This window comes from Hyperolius riggenbachi, chromosome 3 (assembly GCF_040937935.1).
Source record: "Hyperolius riggenbachi isolate aHypRig1 chromosome 3, aHypRig1.pri, whole genome shotgun sequence".
In the NCBI taxonomy this organism is placed as follows: Eukaryota; Metazoa; Chordata; class Amphibia; order Anura; family Hyperoliidae; genus Hyperolius; species Hyperolius riggenbachi.
In genome coordinates this window covers 247,409,525-247,431,465 of record NC_090648.1, presented here as the reverse complement: position 1 = coordinate 247,431,465, position 21,941 = coordinate 247,409,525, and the positions used below count along the sequence as shown (strand labels likewise).

The 21,941-nt window shown below is 43.4% G+C and overlaps 1 protein-coding gene across 1 annotated transcript in view; it reads right to left on the bottom strand.

Moving 5' to 3' along the window:
• The window catches only part of LOC137563531 (protein MCM10 homolog), a 41,354-nt gene extending 19,853 nt beyond the window's left edge, over positions 1-21,501 (bottom strand). The window contains exons 1-6 of the mRNA XM_068276109.1: positions 21,308-21,501; positions 15,915-15,956; positions 6,437-6,811; positions 4,690-4,815; positions 4,259-4,402; positions 3,983-4,148 (exon numbers count right to left, since the gene is read on the bottom strand). Of these exons, the coding sequence (XP_068132210.1) occupies positions 3,983-4,148; positions 4,259-4,402; positions 4,690-4,815; positions 6,437-6,811; positions 15,915-15,921 (818 nt within the window). The 5' untranslated portion in view covers positions 15,922-15,956; positions 21,308-21,501. The remainder of the gene's footprint in view (positions 1-3,982; positions 4,149-4,258; positions 4,403-4,689; positions 4,816-6,436; positions 6,812-15,914; positions 15,957-21,307) is intronic.
• Between the last annotated feature and the right edge of the window lie 440 nt (positions 21,502-21,941).

The following is a 21,941-nucleotide window of genomic DNA, read 5'->3' as shown; positions in this document are numbered from 1 at the left end:
CGGCTGGAGGAAGCCCCAGGTATGTATAAAAAACTTTAATTTCATCTGTCTCAGGTTTACTTTGTTACACAGTAGTACTATACTCTACATATGCACTCACCACAGAGCTGCAGGGAATCCACTGAGAATGCTGTGCACATTGAACACAGAGGTGTCTGTTTACAATCTCCTCATTCCCCTGCAGAGTACCTGCACATCATTCTTACATGTACCCACAGTTACATTGCCTAGGGCCTGATAGATGTTCTTTGTTCCAGTTTGTACCTTTTACAAGTACTCTTACCAAGGACTAGTTTTAGTCCAAAGGGAATAAATATAGTAGTCTACATATCCTTCTCACTTCAGTTGTCTTGTAAAATTCCTAAGCGTTGGCAGTTAAGAGACGAATTTCATGTTACATACTTTTAATCAACAAAATTGTAATATGCAAATTAGAGGAGTCGGAGTCGTGGAGTCGGAGGAATCCTAAACTGAGGAGTCGGAGTCTGTGGATTTTTGGACCGACTCCACAGCCCTGCTTTAAGCACAGCGGGCATTTTAACTCGCCTCCCCCCGGGGTCCAGACGCTGGCAGCCATTCTCCTTCCTGTCCTTGGAGGCTCTGGATCCCTCTGGTGAGATCGCAGTTTGTTGTCATGGCAGACTGCAATCCCACTACAGGGTTACAATGCCACCTGGAGGATGGAGGGAGAATTGCAGCGCTGGATCCCAGGGAGGCAAGTGCAGGGCTCAAATTTAAGTAAAAGGTATGCACACCTCCCAACCAATACAAGTACAAGCTACATAGTGGGTGCTCAGTTCATAAACCAGGCTAGAACAGCCTTACAAAACCACGTAAGAAAAATTGACTCGCACACCAGTAGTTTGAAGTTAATATGCAATGGTGATTCCAATATGCAAGAAAGTACATACAAGAGTATACAATCCATACAGTATCAGATACAATGATACACAGTGTATAGGGATAGAATGTAACTCTAAGGGGCCACCACAAATCAAACATACATCCAGATCACAACAATGTATTGGCAACAATAGGCATAAATCAACCTGGATACAAACAGGCAAAGTGGCTACTTAAGAGACACTGAACCCCAAAAAAGTTATGATATAATGAATTGGTTGTGTAATACGGATAATTAATAGAATTTTAGTAGCAAAGAAAATATTCTAATATTTTTATTTTCAGTTAGTGTTTTTATAACACTGCATCATTCTCTAATATTTGCAGATTAGACACTACTCAGCATTCTAAATGGGTTCAAAACTTCACTAGCCTGCTCTGGAAAAATCTTCCCTGCAGAGGGGAAAAAAAAAAAAAAGATACATTGGCTTCAATTCATCAAGCATTACCGCATTCAGTAATGCTGAAAACCAGCTGACTTTACGGAGCACTTAGTAAAATGTTAATTCATCAAAGCAGTTACCGCATGAGAAGCAGACATTCCCGAGCAGAGAGATAAATTACCGACTTGTTAAGTGACTACCTCAACACATGTCAGTAAAATGTCAGCAAATGTTAATTCATCAAGCTCACAGCATTCGATAACATGTGCGGTGTTTATCTCCAGCTCTCCCGTCGATAAGGAGCTTGGAATGCCTTCTACGTGTGTGACAGGACCATAGAAACCTCCCCTGTCCCCTGCAAGTGCTGCTGATAGGTTGGCCAGGCTTCTCGGGTGGAACAGACCCCCCCCCCCAGGCAGCCAGGGGAGAGAAAAGAATTAAAGTTATTTTTCAGGCACCCTTCTTTTCTAGGCACCCTTCGGTAGTGTAACCCCTCGAGTGCCTGTTTAAATATGCAGGGATGCAAGTGGGAGTTCGTGGCAAAATGACCTAAGCAGGGAATGTGTAATGTTTCTCAGCAGTTCATCTAAGCTGTGGCAAGTAAATAGATACTTAAGACTAATGAGACAGATTCAGCAAGAGCAGAGGCAGCACAACAAATATAAAAGGCACATGTATAGGGATGTCGGTGCTGCCTCTTTCCTATTGTAATGCCCTCACTGCACGGACCTCTTCGGTAACTTACCGAACATCTACCACATGTGTGAAAATATTGATGAATTAGCACAGTGAAGTGTAAAATACCGAATGCGGTATTTTAAGGACTGGGATTTTGTTATCGAACACCCTTTGATGAATTGAAGCCAAAGTCTTTAAAGAGAATCTGTATTGTTAAAATCGCACAAAAGTAAACATACCAGTGCGTTAGGGGACATCTCCTATTCCCCTCTGTCACAATTTCGCCGCTCCCCGCCACATTAAAAGTGGTTAAAAACAGTTTTAAAAAGTTTGTTTATAAACAAACAAAATGGCCACCAAAACAGGAAGTAGGTTGATGTACAGTATGTCCACACATAGAAAATACATCCATACACAACCAGGCTGTATACAGCCTTCCTTCTGAATCTCAAGAGATCATTTGTGTGTTTCTTTCCCCCCTGAGGGGGGAGTGCATAGCAGAACCATAACACTGAAGAACTTGGCAGCCTTCCAGACACAGGCTGACAAGTCTGACAAGGGAAAGATACATTGATTTATTACAGAGACTGTGATAGTACAAAGTGCTGCAGTAAGCCAGAACACATTAGAATAGCTTTTGGAACTTGTAGGATGATAAAAAACAGGATGCAATTTTTGTTACGGAGTCTCTTTAAAGAGGAGCTGTTAGGCATAAGGTCTCAGAGAAAATAAACACATATCAGTAGCTAAAGATTGGCTGTACTTACATTACATATGCATTTCACTGTCCACGTTTGTACTTCACAGAATTTTTATATAGTATATGCAGAGATTGATGCTCCTGACAGCTCATGGCAGGTTCCATGTTTTTCTGTCTTCTATGAAGCCAATTGTGTCGTCATGTCCTGCCTGCTTCCTGATCACAGAAAAGCGCGTACTGAATAACACAGTGTGCAGTGAATATTAATTAGCCATGTGGCTAGGAACAATAGCTGACTCCTGCAGTGTACTCTGCCCGGAGATTTATCAGTGCTACGCGCTGGACTGATTACAAGCTGCTGTAACGTCTCATTAGCAGCCAAGGGGAGGGCCCCAGAATGCTTTGCAGTATAGTATGCGGCTTGCGTCCTGCTTGGTCTAACAGCTTTGCTGATAAGCACACATCAAAGGTAAGAGAGATTTTTATCTTCACTAATGCCTTTTTGGCTTCCTTCTAAACTGTTTAACACAGGAGAATAGAGGTTTAAATTAGCTTCTGCAGCCTGACAGTTACTCTTTAAAGCTTATTATCTCAAGTGTCTGGTAGAGTTCTCTGCGACTTTGAAAGTCGTGGCGCTCAATGGCTAATTTGCATAGATAACTGGAGTTTCTTAGCTCTTCCTTTACTGGAAACAATTTTAGACTTGTGTCTCTGCTGCTAATGTTTTTTTCTTAGTTGTACTACACATGCAAATCATTAGATCATAATTTTTTTTCACTTCAGTGTCTTTTTAAGTGCTGAGCGATAATCAGCAATGTGACCCCATGGTACAGTGCTGTTTCGGAAATCCTTTGTCAGAGGATAATGCTAAGAGGCCCTGGATGGCAGCAGTACTAAATATGAGCCAAATACATTGTTGTGATCTCGATGTACGTTTGATTAGTGGTGTTCCCCATAGAGTTCCATTCTTAAAGAATTCAACTTGTGACTGTACCCAGAATCAGTAATGAGTGTACCTATGAAAAATCCCCCATTTCTTTAAAACTCTCGTACGAGTGTGGTCGTACTACATATGAGGTGAGTACAGCCGCACCTGCGCAGTAGCACAAAGCCACCTGTTCACCTATCATGAATGAAGAAAAGACTCAAAACATTTATGGCAAAGTAAGAGACTTTGGTTGCTTATTGAGGTGTGTTATGAGCTACTGCATGAAAATTACGAGGTTGCAGGGGATAAAACGGGTTAGTACTGTTTGCATGTCACTGATACGGGCTCACTATTGTCCAACCCATGATTGCCCTGCCTCTACTATTATACCTGAGTCGTAGTCCAGAGAATTTTTCAAGTGACACATTCTGATGGGCAGGAGATCTGCTGGGTGTAGGCTGAGATGTAGACACAGGTGCGGGGCTAGGCTTACTGGCATGTTTTCCACCCTGAGGTAAGAAATCTGACATTTTCTTCTGAGGGGGGCTTTTATTCTCTAAAGGAAAAAAAAAAAAAAAAAAAAAAAAAAAAAGACAGTAGCACAATTAATACTTCTGGCCTTTTTCAGGAAAGCCATAATAAAGGCACAGAGGCTTTTTCTGCTACCTGACATTGGCAGCTTTCTTTTAGTAGATTCCTGAGGTTTTCTTTGTGAGGAAGATGGGCTGACAAGTTGGGCAGCAAAGGCACTGGACTCAAAAATTGGTTTAATATTTCTCTCCTTTAAAGGACTGCATTGTGGTTTTGATCCTATATTAAAAAAAATAAAAAATAAAAAAAGATTCACACTTTTAATGCAACAAGTAAAATGTTTTAAATACTGTTAAGCAGAACACAAATATGTCATCTCATAAAAAGCACAAGCACAAAACAATGACATACATGAGTCAATTGTATATCAGTCTAGTAACACATTTCTACCGTCTTCCTGGATAATAATTTAGCAACTGTTTGGGGCCCCAATACTTTACAGAGGCATGGCTGCCGATATGTAGATAAATATACAACCTAAAATGAATCTGCACAAATTACAGTACCTGAAGTCCTTGTTTTGGAGAGGGGCGGTTTCCGAGGTGGAGCAGAGCTTGGCGAGCGAGCTATCTCAGTTTGCTGAAGCTGTTCCTGCAGCTTTCTCATCTGTTCCTGCATTTTCCTCAATTCCTCTAATAGAGAGTGATAAGTGAACTATAAATACATACATGTAAAATATATACTGTATGTCGGCATATACAGCACAGAGATGTAAGGTGGCACAAAACATTTTCACATCAATCTCCCCTGTAAAGAATCTCACCATCTTACAACAATCATTCCACACACAGTACAACCAGTTTGGGTTTCAAATAATCCTGATACCCTGCATGTGGTCTTTAAGCTCTTAGGCCTGGTGCACACCAAAAACCGTTAGCAGATCCGCAAAATGCTAGCAGATTTTGAAACGCTTTTTCTTATTTTTAGGTAGCGTTTCAGCTAGCATTTTGCGGTTTTGGGAAGCGTTTTTGGTGTATTAGATTTCATGTATTGTTACAGTAAAGCTGCTACTGAACAGCTACTGTAACAAAAAACGCCTGGCAAACCGCTCTGAAGTGCCGTTTTTCAGAGCGGTTTGCGTTTTTCCTATACTTAACATTGAGGCAGAAACGCATCCGCAATCCAAAATCTGCAGCAGCCCGGGAGTATGCGTTTCTGCAAAACGCCTCCCGCTCTGGTGTGCACCAGCCCATTGAAATACATTACCCAAGCGGATCCGCACCCGCAAGCGGATCGCAAACCGCAGCCGAAACGCTCTGGTGTGCACTAGGCCTCTCTGTGCAGCCCTCCAAATGGGTGTTGTACAGACAATGGAAACATATATAATATCCACTCCTCGTGATGTGCAGCTTCCATATCCCACTTTAGTAATATTTGGCGAATGCATTATTTTTTATTTATTTTTGGGTGATAAAATTGATTTTTTCAAAAAGATATGTAATATAAAGAAAACAAAAAGTTACACACAAACCAGCCAAGTGCAAGGGATCTGAACAGTTTTCCTTTGCCTTACACATGATTGGGTCGGCTGATAATTAAATCAGTGTCTATGGCCTTCAAGTGGCGAGCCACTGCACCCCCTCCCCCACTTCTCTCCTATTTCTACAGAGATACAGATATGCGTTATCTCCCACATGGACAGAATAAGCTGTTAAGGCGCATGGGCACACGCACGCACGTGACAAATGTCACCTGTCGTGGACAACGCCTTCTGTTGCTATGTGGAGGGAGGATGGAGCGGCACAGGCCTGACGTCACACAACAGGACAAAGGACGTGCCCAAAGGTATCAGCCGTCGCTTGAGCAAGTCGATCCGCCTGGAATATCATTTGCCAAGGGGTGATTGAGGGCCACTTTACAAATGCCGAATTATAGGCTGAGGTGGTCGTTATTGGCCTCCTCAATTGACTTGAATCTAGCAGGAGACCATAGCTTTACACTGTGCTTATGGGAATAGTAAGCAGGCTAAAGCCCTGGCTGATCTCTGAACAATGTACTTTAGTGCCATTGCTTCTACAGGGCTGATGTAAAGCATCAGTTTACAAGTCCTGATAGCATCTTTAGACAGAGCATAGAAATATAAACTACTGAGAACTCATATTTATAATGTAAATAGTGACAAAGTTATGCTTGTACAGCATTTTAGAACTGTAATGTAACTCTATTGCAATACTGATCTGACAATCATGTTAACGTAAGCACATACAAGTTCACGCACATGGAAGGTATGTCATCTGGAGAAGTGAAACATACCTTCTAGCTCGTTTTTAGATTTTTCCTGGCTGGGTGAAGGAGTCTGCACAGCAGTGTGGGGTTTGGCTTTATCATCTTCAAGATCATCAATATCACCAAACAGCGTGTTAAAATCTTCAGTCACCCCTCCAAAGTCCTGTCCATCAGCTGCATTGTCACTTTCATGATCTTGTCCACCATCAGCCGCACTGTCACTTTCATGGTCCTGCCCATCAGCTGCACTGTCACTTTCATGGTAAGACCCTTCTTCATCAGCATCAAATAATTCATCATAGGCATCAGGATCACTTAAGGAATCAGGATAACCTGAACCCCTGCTCTCTGCTGCTTCATTTTCCTCCAGCAAGGATGTCAAAAGCTCTAAGTCAGCATCATCTATAAATTATATGAATATTCACTGGATCACCAATACAATACACACACACACATACATTTATTTTTTTTACATTACTATTTTTTTGTTCTCCTCCTCCCCCCCCACACACACACAAAATAGAAGATGAGCCTATACCCCCTTTCCCACAAAAAAAACACATTTATATTTTCTTGAATAAATAATTGGGGGGGGGGGGTCTATATGGCTGATATTGTGGTCCAGAGCTGTGTACAAAAATGATCCAACACTTAAAAGATTAATGAAAGATCACAGACCAATTTTACCCCCTTCCATGTAGTATGAGAGCCATGCCTACACAGTTTATTCTATTGAGCTGAACTCCCCATCAGATAAAATCTTTGCAAGATGCTGTACACATTCATAAGATCAGTTACTGCAAAATGCATTCATAATCTATGATTTCTGCAAATCTCATACACACACCTTGTTTAACAGACATTCATCTGCAGATCAGATCCACCAGGATGGATCTTTAGATCTGCAGATGATAGATCTGCAGATGCAAGGTATGTATGAGATCTGCAGATATCAGACTATGAATGCATTTTGCAGGAACTGATCTTTTGCAGATCCTGATCTTTTGAATGTGTACAGCATCTTGCAAAGATTTTTATCTGATGGGGAGCTCAATAGAATAGACTGTGTAAAGCAGGGGTGCCCAATAGGTCGATCGCGATCTACCGGTAGATTGCGACCGCCTATTTGGTAGATCGCGACCGTTAGGCCGCGTCATGTAAAATCTGCTGCCAGCCTCTGGCCAATCGGGAGAGGTGGAGAGGAGAAGGGCGGTACAGCGGGAGAGGAGGAAGTCGACGTCATAGCTGGGGGCGGCGCTGGGCAGTGGGCACAATGCACGCTGCCCCCTTCGCTCGCCAAACTCCGGAGTCTTCCTTAGAGTGCCCATCTGCACTTGCAGCGCGGCTGAAGGAGGGGAGACCAGGAGGAGCCCCAGACACCGCCGCTGGAACTGGAGGGAGATGAGTGGCACCTACGCCTACCTACACTATACCTGGCTAACTATCCTGAAGGCACCACACTATACCTGGCTAACTATCCTGAAGCCACCCACACCTAACTACACTATACCTGGCTAACTATCCTGAAGCCACCCACACCTAACTACACTATACCTGGCTAACTATACTGAAGCCACCCACACCTAACTACACTATACCTGGCTAACTATCCTGAAGCCACCCACACCTAACTACACTATACCTGGCTAACTATCCTGAAGCCACCCACACCTAACTACACTATACCTGGCTAACTATCCTGAAGGCACCACACTATACCTGGCTAACTATCCTGAAGCCACCCACACCTAACTACACTATACCTGGCTAACTATACTGAAGCCACCCACACCTAACTACACTATACCTGGCTAACTATCATGAAGCCACCCACACCTAACTACACTATACCTGGCTAACTATCCTCAGTGTTCTCCGAAAATCTCATGCATCCGAGCAACGTTCACCTCCCATTCATTCGCCTATAACTTTATTGCTACTTATCACAATGAATTGATCTATATCTTGTTTTTTTCCGCCACTAATTAGGCTTTCTTTGGGTGCTACATTTTGCTAAGAATTATTTTTTTCTAAATCTATTTTAACAGGAAGATTAAGAAAGAAATGAAAAAAATTCATTATTTCTCAGTTTTTGGCCATTATAGTTTGAAATTAATATACGCTAGCGTAATTAAAACTCATGTATTTTATTTGCCCATCTGTCCCGCTTATTACACCATTTAAACGATGTCACTATCACAATTTATGGTGCCGATATTTCATTTAGAAATAAAGGTGCATTTTTTCAATTTGCGTCCATCACTATTTATAAGCTTATCATTTTAAATAATATAACATATTCTCTTGACATGCATATTTAAAAAGTTCAGACCCTTGGGTAACTATTTATGTTGTTTTTGTTTTGTTTTTTAATTGTATTTTTTATTATTTTTTTTTTTTTAAACAAATTTTATTTGGTTTTTCAAGAATTTTAACAGTCCTCTCGGGGAGTCCAAAGTAGTAAGGTTGTACAGGCATTAACACTTGCTCAAAGAGCTACACACATTCAGGTAGAGTTTGGAGACTCCTGAAGAGAACAACCCCCCCTCCACCCCTCCACCCCTTAACAGAAAACACTCCCACCCTCACTCACCCCCCTCCCCCCACCCCCGTCACCGTCCTATTTAGAATGAGTTTGAGTATTCATTTACAGGATACTCTACTTTCTGGGAGATTGGTTGCTGTGAGAGCTCTTAGCTTTTGTAGATTTATCAGATTTTTAGTTGGCCTAGTTCTCCTAGAAGATCTTTTTTCGCATACCATGAGGTGTACTTATAGGGTTTCATTATCTCTAGTATTTCAATTCGTTTGTGGGAATATATTATGTAGTTTTTCCACATCTTAAAGAAACGTGTGGTGTATTTTTCTTTATGCATTTGAGTTTCTATATTGTCTAGGTGGAAGATATGCAGAAGCTCCTGCTTGACATCCCATATGGATGGTAGACTTGAGTAAATCCATTTATTATATATTACTTTGCGGGCAGCTATTATTATCATGTGGGCTAAACCTGGAAGTTGTTTACAAGGTTGTCTTTGGTTTGGTTGTACGGACTTTTCTTGTGGGCTATAGTTGAATAGACATAATTGTGGTGACATAATAAGATTAAATTTGCACATTGCTAGGACAAGATTTTGAACCTTGGCCCAAAAGATTTTTATAGGTGGGCACTCCCACAAACAGTGGAACATAGAGGCGTCAGACCTAGAACATTTGGGACAATGTGGTTGATAGTTAGCTGGTCTATCCTTATATTTAATGTTGAAGGCGTATTTCGCCCTATGTATCATTTTGAAATGTGATTCTCGCCATGTTTCGTCTGTGATAAGGGAACGGAGCAAATTATTACCTTCCAGGATGTTGTTGCTTAGGTTTTCTATCGGCAAGTCTTTAAGCCAAGCCGCAAAGCTGCCCTTCGCCTTTTTTTGTATGGATGTGTCAGCTATGTTTTTCTGGATCTCAGATAAAGACATTTTAGGTCTTTGTGGATTTAGGAATCTATCAAAATCATTTAGATTCATCACTTCGCCTATGTTGTCTACTATTTTGGATAGGTATGATTTCAGTTGAGCATAATATAAAAAGTGGGTTCTAGGTATACCATATAAGGCTCTAAGTTCTATAAATGTAAACCATCTGTTCTTTTGAAAGTACCACAGGTTTCCCAGTTTTGAGACCCCTCTTACTTCCCAATCAAGAAAGCCTTTGTGCAATATACTAGGCGGAAAGCCTGGGTGACCCCATAGAGGCATGTACTTTGAAATGCTAGCTGGTTGTTTAAACCAAATGCGTAATGCTTTCCAAGTTGCCCAGGTATCTCTTACCATTCTACTATGTTTCAACCTGACTGGTAGGTCTTTGTAAGCTGTGTGAAGGACTGCCATCGGAGACCATGGTTCCATGTATGATTTTTCCAATTCGTAGTTGGAATAAGTACTAGACTTGCATTCCCAATCTCTAATGTGTCTGAAAAGACATGCTAGATTATAAGCGCGAATATTAGGTAGATTAAGCCCACCTTTGTCCTTAGGTAATTGCAATTTAGTGTAAGCTATTCTGATTTTGCGACCTCTCCATAAAAATCTATTAAAGGCTCTCTCCATCAGTTTAACATCGCTATGCTTCAGCAGGAGTGGAATTGTTTGGAGTGGGAACAATAATTTCCCGAAGCAAACTGATTTAATGACTGCGGCTCTTCCCATTAAATTTAGTGGGAGGTTTTCCCACCTTTGTAGTAGTTGGGTAATTTCCTTGAACAATGGCTTATAGTTAAGGTCATATAGGGAGTGTGGGTCTCTTGATAGTTTGATGCCAAGGTACCTCACCTGTTGTTTTATGGGAACAGGGGATATAGCTGATAGTATAGAGCGCTCAGCCCGTGTGGATAGTTGTAGGAGCTCACTCTTTTCTAAATTTACTTTAAATCCACTATAACTCCCTATTTTGTCAATAATGTCTAGTACCTTGCCTAGTTCTTCCTGGGGTCTGGACATAAAGAGAAGCATATCATCCGCAAATACGGCTTGAGAAACCTCAGTGTTATTAATTGAGATACCTGTGATTTGTATTTGTAGAGTACGCAACAGGGGCTCTAGGGCCAAATTAAATAGGAGAGGGGATAAAGGGCAGCCTTGTCGGGTGCCTTTCTGTAGGTGTATTTTGGGGGACAAAAAGCCTGGGGTATGTATTTGAGCGGTTGGGCCATCATGTAGAGCCTTTATTAAATGTTGGAAGGGGCCAGTGATTCCCATCTGGTGAAGTACCTTCTCAAGCCACAGCCAGCGAACATTGTCAAATGCTTTTTCAGCATCTAGTAGTAATATGACATGTTCCCTGGCTGTGTCCGGATAGGCTTTAGCATGGTCCAGAACAGTGATCACTTTACGTAAATTCATGACCGCAGAGCGGTTTTTGATAAATCCTGCTTGTGTTGGGCTTACCAGTTTGTGCATTAGACCCGCCAGCCTATCCGCCATGATCTTAGTAAGAATCTTGATATCTTGATTAATTAGAGATATTGGCCTATAGGCTGCCGGGTCCACTGGGTTTTTGCCCTGTTTTGGGATTAATTTGATGTGAGCCATTCTTGCTGACGGAGGCATTACCCCTTTTTGAATTATGTCGTTGAACATATTCTGCAGGGAGGGAACTACTTCTGTTTTTAACATTTTGAAAAATTCTGCCGTGAACCCATCAGGTCCTGGAGCTTTGTAATTTTTCAGGTGTTTGATAGTGTCTAGTATTTCATTCTGTGTCACTTCTGTATTTAATATTAGTAAATCTGACTCGTTTAGTGAAGGCAGCTTTGCTTCCTGAATCAATGATTCAAGGACATTTGTTTGAGGTGGAATAGTTCCCTCACTGTAGAGCTGTGCGTAGTATCTCTGAAATCGGTCAGCTATTTTTTGAGGGTCTGTCAAGAGTGATCCTGTTTCATCTGTTATAGAGAGAATATTATTAGATGGTTTAGAGCCCTTAATAATGTTGCTTAGCATTTTGCTCATCTTGTTTCCGAATCTCCTGAACCTAATTTCTCTATATGTTCCGTTTAGTAATTCTTTGTTTTTAAGCCATTTATCCACCTCTAGTTTAGCCATTGCAGTTTGTTTTCTTGATTGGGAAGAGACTGGAAATGTATCCAGGCTTCTCTGACTTCCTTGACTGCACTGGAGTATGATAAGTTAGCCTCTTTCTTTTTCCCTGCCATGTATGCAATTATTCTCCCTCTCAGTACTACTTTCGCCGTTTCCCAGTATAGACTAGGTTGGGAGATGTGTGTTTTATTATTTTCTTGAAAGTCTAACCACCATTGTTGTAGCAGACTAGCAAATTGCTCGTCTTGATAAAGTTGTGTAGGGAACCTCCAGATAATGTCTGATCCCCTGGGAGTCTCATCTCTCAGAGTAAGCGTGATGGGGGTGTGGTCAGATATAACCATATCTTTTATATCAGCAGCTGTAGTTCTTTGTACAATTTTGTCTGAGGTTAGAAACATGTCCAGTCTGGACCAGACATCATGTGGAGGGGAGAAGAAGGTGTAGGTTCTGTCACATGGATGAGTTAGGCGCCAAACATCCACTAATTTGGTATCTTGCATAAAGGTTGCAAGTCGATCTGACTTTTTCTGATATAGGGCTGGTGCCTTGCGGCTCCCTGATCTATCTTCCTTGGTATTGGGAACTGCATTATGATCTCCAGCAACTATCCAACTTGACGACATATCATTTAAAATTAAAGCATTGATCTCTGACAAGAATGTGTCGTTATCTTCATTGGGCCCATAGACATTTAGGACATTTGTAATTTCCCTTCCTGTTTGTATGCGAATTCTTATCCATCTGCCTTCCGTATCAGCTTGATGATCTATTATTGTTCCTTTGAAATTTTTATGAAAGAGCACTAAGACCCCAGCTTTTCTGTCACGTGAGGGCGAACCCAGAATTTTTCCAACCCAGTGCTTTTTCATGAAGGGGAACTGTGAATCTGTCAGGTGTGTTTCTTGCAGTAATGCAACGTCTGTCTTTAACTTTTTAAGATGGCGTAATACCATATTTCTTTTATGAGGGGATCTAAGGCCCTTCACATTCCAACTACAGAAATTTAGCCCCATGTAAAAGGTTTAAGATACTTGTGGTCAGATGTAGTAAGAATTCGCATTGAGTTATCCCAACCATAACAGCAGAATTATTAATCCCTATAGGACGGTGACCCCCTGTTTCGCTGGCAAACAGTGCGAGCGAACCTACCCCTTGCCCGAACCATCTGAGTGCTTTTAAATTGTATATCTTATCTATTTTCAGTATTAAAAATACCAAAACTAATATAATTAAGATCAGAGACATCAAAAACAACGTGTCTTCACTTCTTCCCCTAGTGGGGGACATCAAGTTATGTCTAAACTCAGCAAGCTTCCAGATCCCATTAAGTCTGTCAGCCTTTCTATATATTGTCAAGTTCAGCAGTCCAGTTCAGCAAATGGATTGATAGGGTTTGACGAGAGAATAAAGAAAACCATGAACTTGGTGCTGTGAGGAGCAGCGCCATAGATAATTTGAAAGAAAACATAAGGAGAATTGGCAACAGGTACTATACTTGCAAAGTTCAGGATTCCTCGTTGTTTTCCGTATCTTCAGCTGGAGGTGAAGATTCTGGGTCCGCGGTTTTTCTGAGGTGCTGATCAGCATCATGTGAGTTCTTAAAGGTGTGGGTTTCTCCTTTGTTGTCTGTGACTTTTAAGGTTGCTGGGTACAGCAAGGTAAATTTCCACTGACGTCTAACACATTCAGCGCATGCAGAGTTAAATTTTTGTCGCATTTTGGAGACTTCTAAAGAGAAGTCATTGAAAAGTCTGATCCTCTGCCCTTCAAACTCCAGCAGTTGCCCGTTCTGTCGAAAAGCTCTAAGGATGGTTGTTTTCTCGGCGTAGTCCAGATACTTGACCATTATTATTCGTGGGCCTTTTTTGTTTTCTGCTGATTGTGGGGGACCCACTCTGTGAGCTCTCTCTACTTTGTAAGGGCCCTCTAGTCCCAGAAGTTCAGGGATAGTTTCCGCACAAAACTTGGGTAAGAAGGTAGCTGTATAAGATTCTGGCAGTCCTACGACTCTCAGGTTGCTGCGCCTAGATCTATTTTCCAGATCTTGAAGCTTTTCATGCATCTCCCTGTTTTCTTTCAGGAGCTTTTCTTGGGTGTCTTTCTGGGATGTACAATCATCTTCTAGCGTGGAAATGCGTTTTTCAGCTTGTGTTAGTCGTGTAGTATGTGCCTGCAGTTCTTTATGTACTTTTTTCAAGGATTGCGTGACTGCATCTTGTATCATAGACTCTAGGTCAGGCCTGAGTTGTGTAACTACTGCTTTTGCTATTTTCATGTAACGTGCGCTTGACTCACTTCTTTCTGAAGCTGCATCCGAGTCAGAGTCCCATCCTTGGGCTTGTGTAGTCTCGTCCCATTCAAGTTCCTTGGCAGTATTACGGGTATTGCGGGTCGGGGATTGCCGGTGGCCTTCCTTGTTTTTTGCCTTCGGCGCCATCTTGGAAGTTTTATCTGCGGCGCGTTTGTCTCGCTTGTCAGATCGCGTGAGATACCGGTCCATCAGCGGTCTTACTCCTCTACGGTCTCCCGGTAACGTGTCCCCAACAGCTCAGGTTGTATGGGCGCTTTAGTTGGCTGAAAGGCTGCACACTTTGGGATCTGTCTCAGGAGCTCTTCACTCTAGCCGCTTCCCTCCAGGGCGCCGGAACCGGAAGTCCATTTTTTATTTTTAATAAAAAAAAGTGTATGTGGGTAATTTTTGGTGTGGGAGGGAAACTTAATTTTAAATGTAAAATATATTTTTTTTTTATTAAAAATGAATTGTGGTGCAGTTTACTATTCGGCCACAAGATGGCCACAGTGAAAAAAGTCCTAGATGCGAACGATTTCGCATCTAGGAACTTAAAAGCAGGGGAAATGTTTCCTGGGGGCAGAAATACCGCGCTCTCTGGAGAGAAAGCGTCGGTATTTCTGCGGGGAAGATAGATCGGTGAATGGGAATTATATTCCCATTCACTGATCGGGGGCTAGCGGCGGGCAGCGGGAGCGCGCGGGGGGGGGGGGGGGGGGGCGCACGAGGCGGCGGCAGCAGCAGTGCCTATCTGGACGAGGAAGCTCGTCCAGATAGGCCGAACTGGTTAAAGAGACACTGAAGCGAAAAAAAAAATATGATATAATGAATTGGTTGTGTACTATGAATAATTACTAGAAGATTAGCAGCAAAGAAAATATTCTCATATTTTTATTTTCAGGTATACAGTGTGTTTTCTAACTGCATCATTCTATAATATGTGCAGATTACACAACACTCAGCATTCAAAATTATTCTTTCAGAGCAGTCTGTGAACTAATGACCTCTCCTCTGGCAGAGAAAAAGTAAATAGTTCACTTACAGTTGAGATAATAAAAGTCAGATAACAGCCCTCTCCACGACTTTGAAAGTCGTAGAGATTAATGGCTTTTTTGCATAGAGATAACAACTGGAGTTTCTTAACTCTTCCTGTACTGGAAACAATTAGACTGATGTATCTGATCTTAAGGTTTTATTTCTTAGCTGTGCTACACATACAAATCATAATATAATTTTTTTTCGCTTCAGTGTCTCTTTAAGCAATACCAGTTGCTTGTCAATCCTGCTGATGTCTTTGGCTGCAGTAGTGGCTGAATCACACCTGAAACAAGCATGCAGCTAATCCAGTCTGACTTCAGTCAGGAGCACCTGATCTGCATGCTTGTTGAGGGGTTGTGGCTAAAAGTATTAGAGACACAGGGTCAGCAGAAAAGTCAGGCAACTGATATTATTTTAGAAGGAAAACTCCAAATCCTTCTCAGTTTAGGTTCGCTTCAAGCTTCATCCCCCATTCTCCCCGCAATTGTATCCATAGACTGTTGGTGTACAGAATTCAGATTCCCTTTTGTAGAGTCTGAAAAACAAATATTACCAAAATACCAAGTTTGAGAGCGCTTACCTTCCATGACTTTGGAGTTTGGGTCTTCACCAAGCTTGAAATCTAATAAGTAATAAAGAGATGTAAATACTTAGAACATCAAAGAAACAGCATAACAATAAATCAGATATATGAATGTGGAAGCAGATCTCCAGTTATATTTAAACAAATCAATTTAAAAAAAACCTCACAAATTGCAATCTGCTGACCTATCTTAATTGCAGACAAATAAAAGATAACAGCTGATAAAACTGTGCATGCCTCTCTCGATTGCAGTCCCTTGGCCTTGAGTATTCTGCTATTGCACAATTTGGGTCCTTATTAACTGTACAAGCGCAGAACGCTTCCAGCTACAGGAGTACGATGGAGAGAGGCACATGGAAGCACAAATGCATGTGCAGTAGACCACGACCACAGCTGTGGTCAGCGATCCTTCAAAGTGGACGACAGCAGCACCCATGAAAGGCAGCTCAACTACAGCGAGGGACCTGATAGACTGTGAATCTAATCCCCCCCAGGTATCCTTTTAGCTTGCATACTAATTTAATGTACATTGTATGCAGCTTGGAACTGGACCAATCAAAACTGAAAGAAGGTGATGAAGATCTAATCGGACCATCTTAAAGAGAATCTGTATTGTAAAAAAAAAAAAAAAAAAAAAACGCACAAAAGTAAACATACCAGTGCGTTAGGGGACATCTCCTATTACCCTCTGACACAATTTCGCCGATCCTCGCCGCATTAAAAGTGGTTAAAAACAGTTTTAAAAAGTTTGTTTATAAACAAACAAAATGGCCACCAAAACAGGAAGTAGGTTGATGTACAGTATGTCCACACATAGAAAATACATCCATACACAAGCAGGCTGTATACAGCCTTCCTTTTTAATCTCAAGAGATCATTTGTGTGTTTCTTTCCCCCTGTTCTCATGCACTGAAGTTTCAGGCTGCTTGTTTCTTCCTGCAAACAGCTTTGCCCTTGTCTGTAATTCTTCAGTATGTGAAAGCCCAGCCAGCTCAGAGGACGATTTATCCAGCTTGTAAAAGATAAGAGAGAAGAGAGAAGCTGCCCTAATCTAAATAACACACAGGCAGTGTGCATAGAGGGGCCTGGAAGGGGGAGTTCATAGCAGAACCACAACACTGAAGAACTTGGCAGCCTTCCAGACACAGGACGACAAGTCTGACAGGGGAAAGATACATTGATTTATTACAGAGACAGTGATAGTATAAAGTGCTGAAGTAAGCCAGAACACATTAGAATAGCTTTTTGAACTTGTAGGATGATAAAAAAACAGGATGCAATTTTTGTTACGGAGTCTCTTTAAGCTGGATATGATTTGCACGCAGGCCGGATTTGCATTTCATTGACCATCTCTAGTTGGCACTCCTAAAGTTCTGGATCAAATACCACCAAGCATAAATGTTTATGTATTTGTGTGGGTGACCTCCTATATATAAACTGACCACAGTGGCCCTAGCATGTGTGCAATAGGCAGCTATACTGGAAAGTGTATTCCTTTAGACCAGTGGTTCCCAACTTTTTGGAGATCTCCGTGACATGTAGACTAAATGCATGTAATGACAGACAGCTTTTCACCAGTAAATGCACATAAGAGACAGCTTTTCACCAGTAAATGCACATAAGAGACAGCTTTTCACCAGTAAATGCACATAATGACAAACAGCCAGTTGTCCCCAGTATATGTAGGTAGGGGTATATGCCCCCAGTATATGTAGGCAGGGGTATATGCCCCCAGTATATGTAGGCAGGGGTATATGTCCCCAGTATATGTAGGCAGGGGTATATGTCCCCAGTATATGTAGGCAGGGGTATATGTCCCCAGTATATGTAGGCAGGGGTATATGTCCCCAGTATATGTAGGCAGGGGTATATGTCCCCAGTATATGTAGGCAGGGGTATATGTCCCCAGTATATGTAGGCAGGGGTATATGTCCCCAGTATATGTAGGCAGGGGTATATGTCCCCAGTATATGTAGGCAGGGGTATATGTCCCCAGTATATGTAGGCAGGGGTATATGTCCCCAGTATATGTAGGCAGGGGTATATGTCCCCAGTATATGTAGGCAGGGGTATATGTCCCCAGTATATGTAGGCAGGGGTATATGTCCCCAGTATATGTAGGCAGGGGTATATGTCCCCAGTATATGTAGGCAGGGGTATATGTCCCCAGTATATGTAGGCAGGGGTATATGTCCCCAGTATATGTAGGCAGGGGTATATGTCCCCAGTATACGTAGGCAGGGGTATATGTCCCCAGTATATGTAGGCAGGGGTATATGTCCCCAGTATATGTAGGCAGGGGTATATGTCCCCAGTATATGTAGGCAGGTGTAGATGTCCCCAGTATATGTAGTCAGGTGTAGATGTCCCCAGTATATGTAGTCAGGTGTAGATGTCCCCAGTATATGTAGTCAGGTGTAGATGTCCCCAGTATATGTAGCCAGGTGCCCCCTACCCCCCAGGAGGAGAAAGCGAGGGAAGGAGAGCGGGACCTCAGGGTGCTCTCCCTCCCTCCTCCGGAACGAAGTGCGGTGGCTGGCAGAGGGGCGGAACTTACCTTCCGTGTCTCTGTCCCGTCTGGTCTCGTCACGGGATGATTTGCCACTACTCTGGCCTGATCCAGACCAGAGCAGCGGCTGCAGAACCAGAACTTCCAGCCGGCGCTTGGAGCGACACGGAAGGCAAGTCCTGCCCGCTGCCAAGCGCCGCCACACTGTATCGGAGGGGAGAGCGAGGGAGGCAGAGCACCCTAAGGTGAGAGAAGGGGGTGAGATGGCCCCCTTCTCTGCCGCTGCCCACAGCTCTCCCTCCACTGCGCTGCTGCCCTCCGAGAGAGCCGCAACACATACCTGAAGCTGCCGCGACACATGGGTTGGGAACCACTGCTTTAGACAGAAGCCAGTCTGAGGCCCAGTGCACACTGGGCGGATCCGCCGGCCGCATCCGCTTGAAAATCTGCGTGGCTAATGTATCTCTATGGGCTGGTGCACATCGGCGGTTTGAGGTTTTAAGCAAGCCGCAAACGTGCCTCTTGCTGCACGTTTGCGGTTTGCTTAAAACCTCAAACCGCCGGTGTGCACCAGCCCATAGAGATACATTAGCCACGCGGATGCAGATGGCGGATCACATACAAAATCCGCTCGGTGTGCACCCGGCAAATATCGGCTCTCTGCTCCCAAAACCACTAGCGTTTTGACGATCTGCTAGCGGTTTTGGTGTGCATGATCCGAGGTGAACTTTTACTCATTGCATAATTGTGTTTCTTTCCTATTGTTTATATGGCATTCCTCAAGCCAAATACTTTTTTGTTTTATTACTCTAATTCCCTATAAACTAAACAAGCCTCGCCCACAGTTTTTCAGAGAGCCTTGGCAGTAGCAAGGGCTCATGGGAGCTCAGTCTGAGCAGTAGGAGGGGGAGGTATTACTAGCCTGAGATTTCAGAGTCAGAGGGGAGGAGGAAGGGGGTTAGGTTTTTTTCACAGAAGATGCTGATAAGCTTGCCTGTTTGTACACAGGGAAGAAAGGGCAAACCCAGCATACAGATAGAGCAGTGGTCCTCAAACTAAGGCCCGTGGGCCGAATGTGGCCCCCTGAGGCTTTTTTTACTGGCCCCAACACACAAAATGTATTACTTATAGATGTGGTCAGCTACATCTTTAAATATTGGTGGTCCGCATATACAATAGAAATGCTGGCACCACCCATCCACATGGAAGATATAAAGCAATAATTCGCTGGTTTCCAAATTCCACATCAGGTGACACTAATGTCCAATTGGACTGCAGGTTGTCACCTGGGTATGCTTTACTGTCTGTCCCGAAAAGACTTCTACATCATTTTATGTATACTCCGGCCCCCCAGCAATCTGAAGTATGTTGATCCGGCCCTCGACCCAAAACGTTTGGGGACCCCTGAGATAGAGGGACCATTCCAGGTCAAAAATGGAATTCCTCAAGTCAGCACAGTGCAGTCACCTTCCAGAGGCTTCCCGTTTCCTCATCGCCCCCACCATTGCTCACTAGGACCCTTTAGAAGCTTGTGGTCACGCTACTCTTTGTGCACAAGTTCGGCCATCCTGCATGAGAGACGGTTGAGTCTGTGCAGTAGCACAGAGCCGCACGCGGACAAGCAGCTCCGGCTTACTGCATAGCTGTACTGTAGTACAGCTACACTCACGCCGGGAGTGTGGCCATGAGAACATATCAGACAAGCACTTGTTGGATATGTTCTAAGGGTCCACGCGCAGCAACCATAGGGGCCAGGATTATATGGGAAACATCTGCAGGATCCACAGGCTGCCATCTTCCTAAGTATCTCTTATTTCCCCAATATGCCTCAGGTACCCTTAAAGTAAACCAGAAACTAAGACATAGTAAAAATTTATACCTACCCGGCCCTTCCTCCAGCCCCATAACCACCTGTGACTCGCCGTCCTCCCGCAGTCTAGCAACGATCGGCAGCGCTAACAGGCTCAGTCACGTCAGTCAGTGCCTTATGCGCATCAAACCTAGACTGGACACGACTGAGCCTGTTAGCACGGCTGATCGGAAGACCGCAGGAGGACGGCGAGGGACTCACATGCGTTTATGGGGCTGGAAGAAGCACTGGATAAGTATCAATTCTTACTATGTGTTAAGGTGCGTACACACGCACTACTAAAGAGAACGACGGGTCCGTCAGACCCTCCTGCTGGGCGGTCGTTCTCCCGACAGTAGTGCGTGTGTACAGTCTATCTGCAGACTGATAAGGCTGTTTCTGAACGATCCACTCAGCGTAATGTATATACACTATATACACTTTGGCACGGCGGGCATTAGGAGGACAGCAGTGAGGCAGCGCATAGGGCCAATTTTAGATCGATTTCAGCAGCAGCTGACAGATCTCTCTCTTACCAGATTCGATTAGAGAGATTTGTCTCTTGGCCGAATCTGCCCATACATCACTAGATGTATGGCTACCTTAGGTGTGTCACGCAACTTCGCTGTTATGCGCACCGCTATAATCTTTGAAGCTGGTTGCAGTGCTATTGACTCCAGTGCAATCATGTACTGTGCAGTACCACCCATACAGCTCAGCAACACACTGCAGAGTCTGCGTTGATCGAAGCACTTCCATCGCACCACGTATACTGTGGCCAGTCTCACAGACTTATCGAACCATCTATCTAACACAAAAATGGTATGGGGTGTACCTAGCATGGTCCCTGTGACGAGCTCAGGCAGGGAACATACCATTATATGTTTGCAACACATAAGTGGATTTCATCTGGTTTTGTACAATTACTACAGTTGCACTAAGCTTGACAATCATCCCTATGTATTCCTCTATTAATAACTACCCCATCAATCAACCCCTTGTTGTGTGGCATGGTGTGTGAACGCGCCTTACCCAGTAATCCGTGCAGGCTGCAGCTCCCCGGTACCAGTGGGCGTTCAGAGGGACTGTCACTTGGCAACGAACTCTGTCCGCAGCACAGAACCCACTGAAATTCCCGCTCTCATGCCCAGCTCCGTATTCCCAGCAAAATGACCCCACAGAACACCCGCCAAACGTTCAACGAAAACTCCGCCCACAACCAGTGCGTCATCTTTCTTGGCGCCAGTCTGCAGACTTGTGATAAGTTCTAGCGCAAAATGTAATGAATATTGCATTTCTATCCAAGACTAGCCAGCAATGAGTGACAACCTCCCAGTAATACATCGTATGTCACCTGCCTCTTACATTAATATGATGAATGTTATAAGCATGATTAGGCACAAGTAATAGAAACGATTGGCTGCGGTGACGTAACGAGCGCCATGTTTACTGCTGGCAGGAAGCCGTGAAATGGTTTGCGTTAAGGCAAGCTGCCCTCCCTGTACGCGGAGAACGGCGGCCATCTTTTGGTTGGTAACATCTTGAATCTCTTATTCAAGGTCTGTTTTGAAAACGATTTATGTTTGTTTTGTCATGTGTACTGGGGAGAGAGAGAGAGAGAGATGTAGTGTGCGAGATACAGGGAGTTGTTTGCGGTAAATTTGCT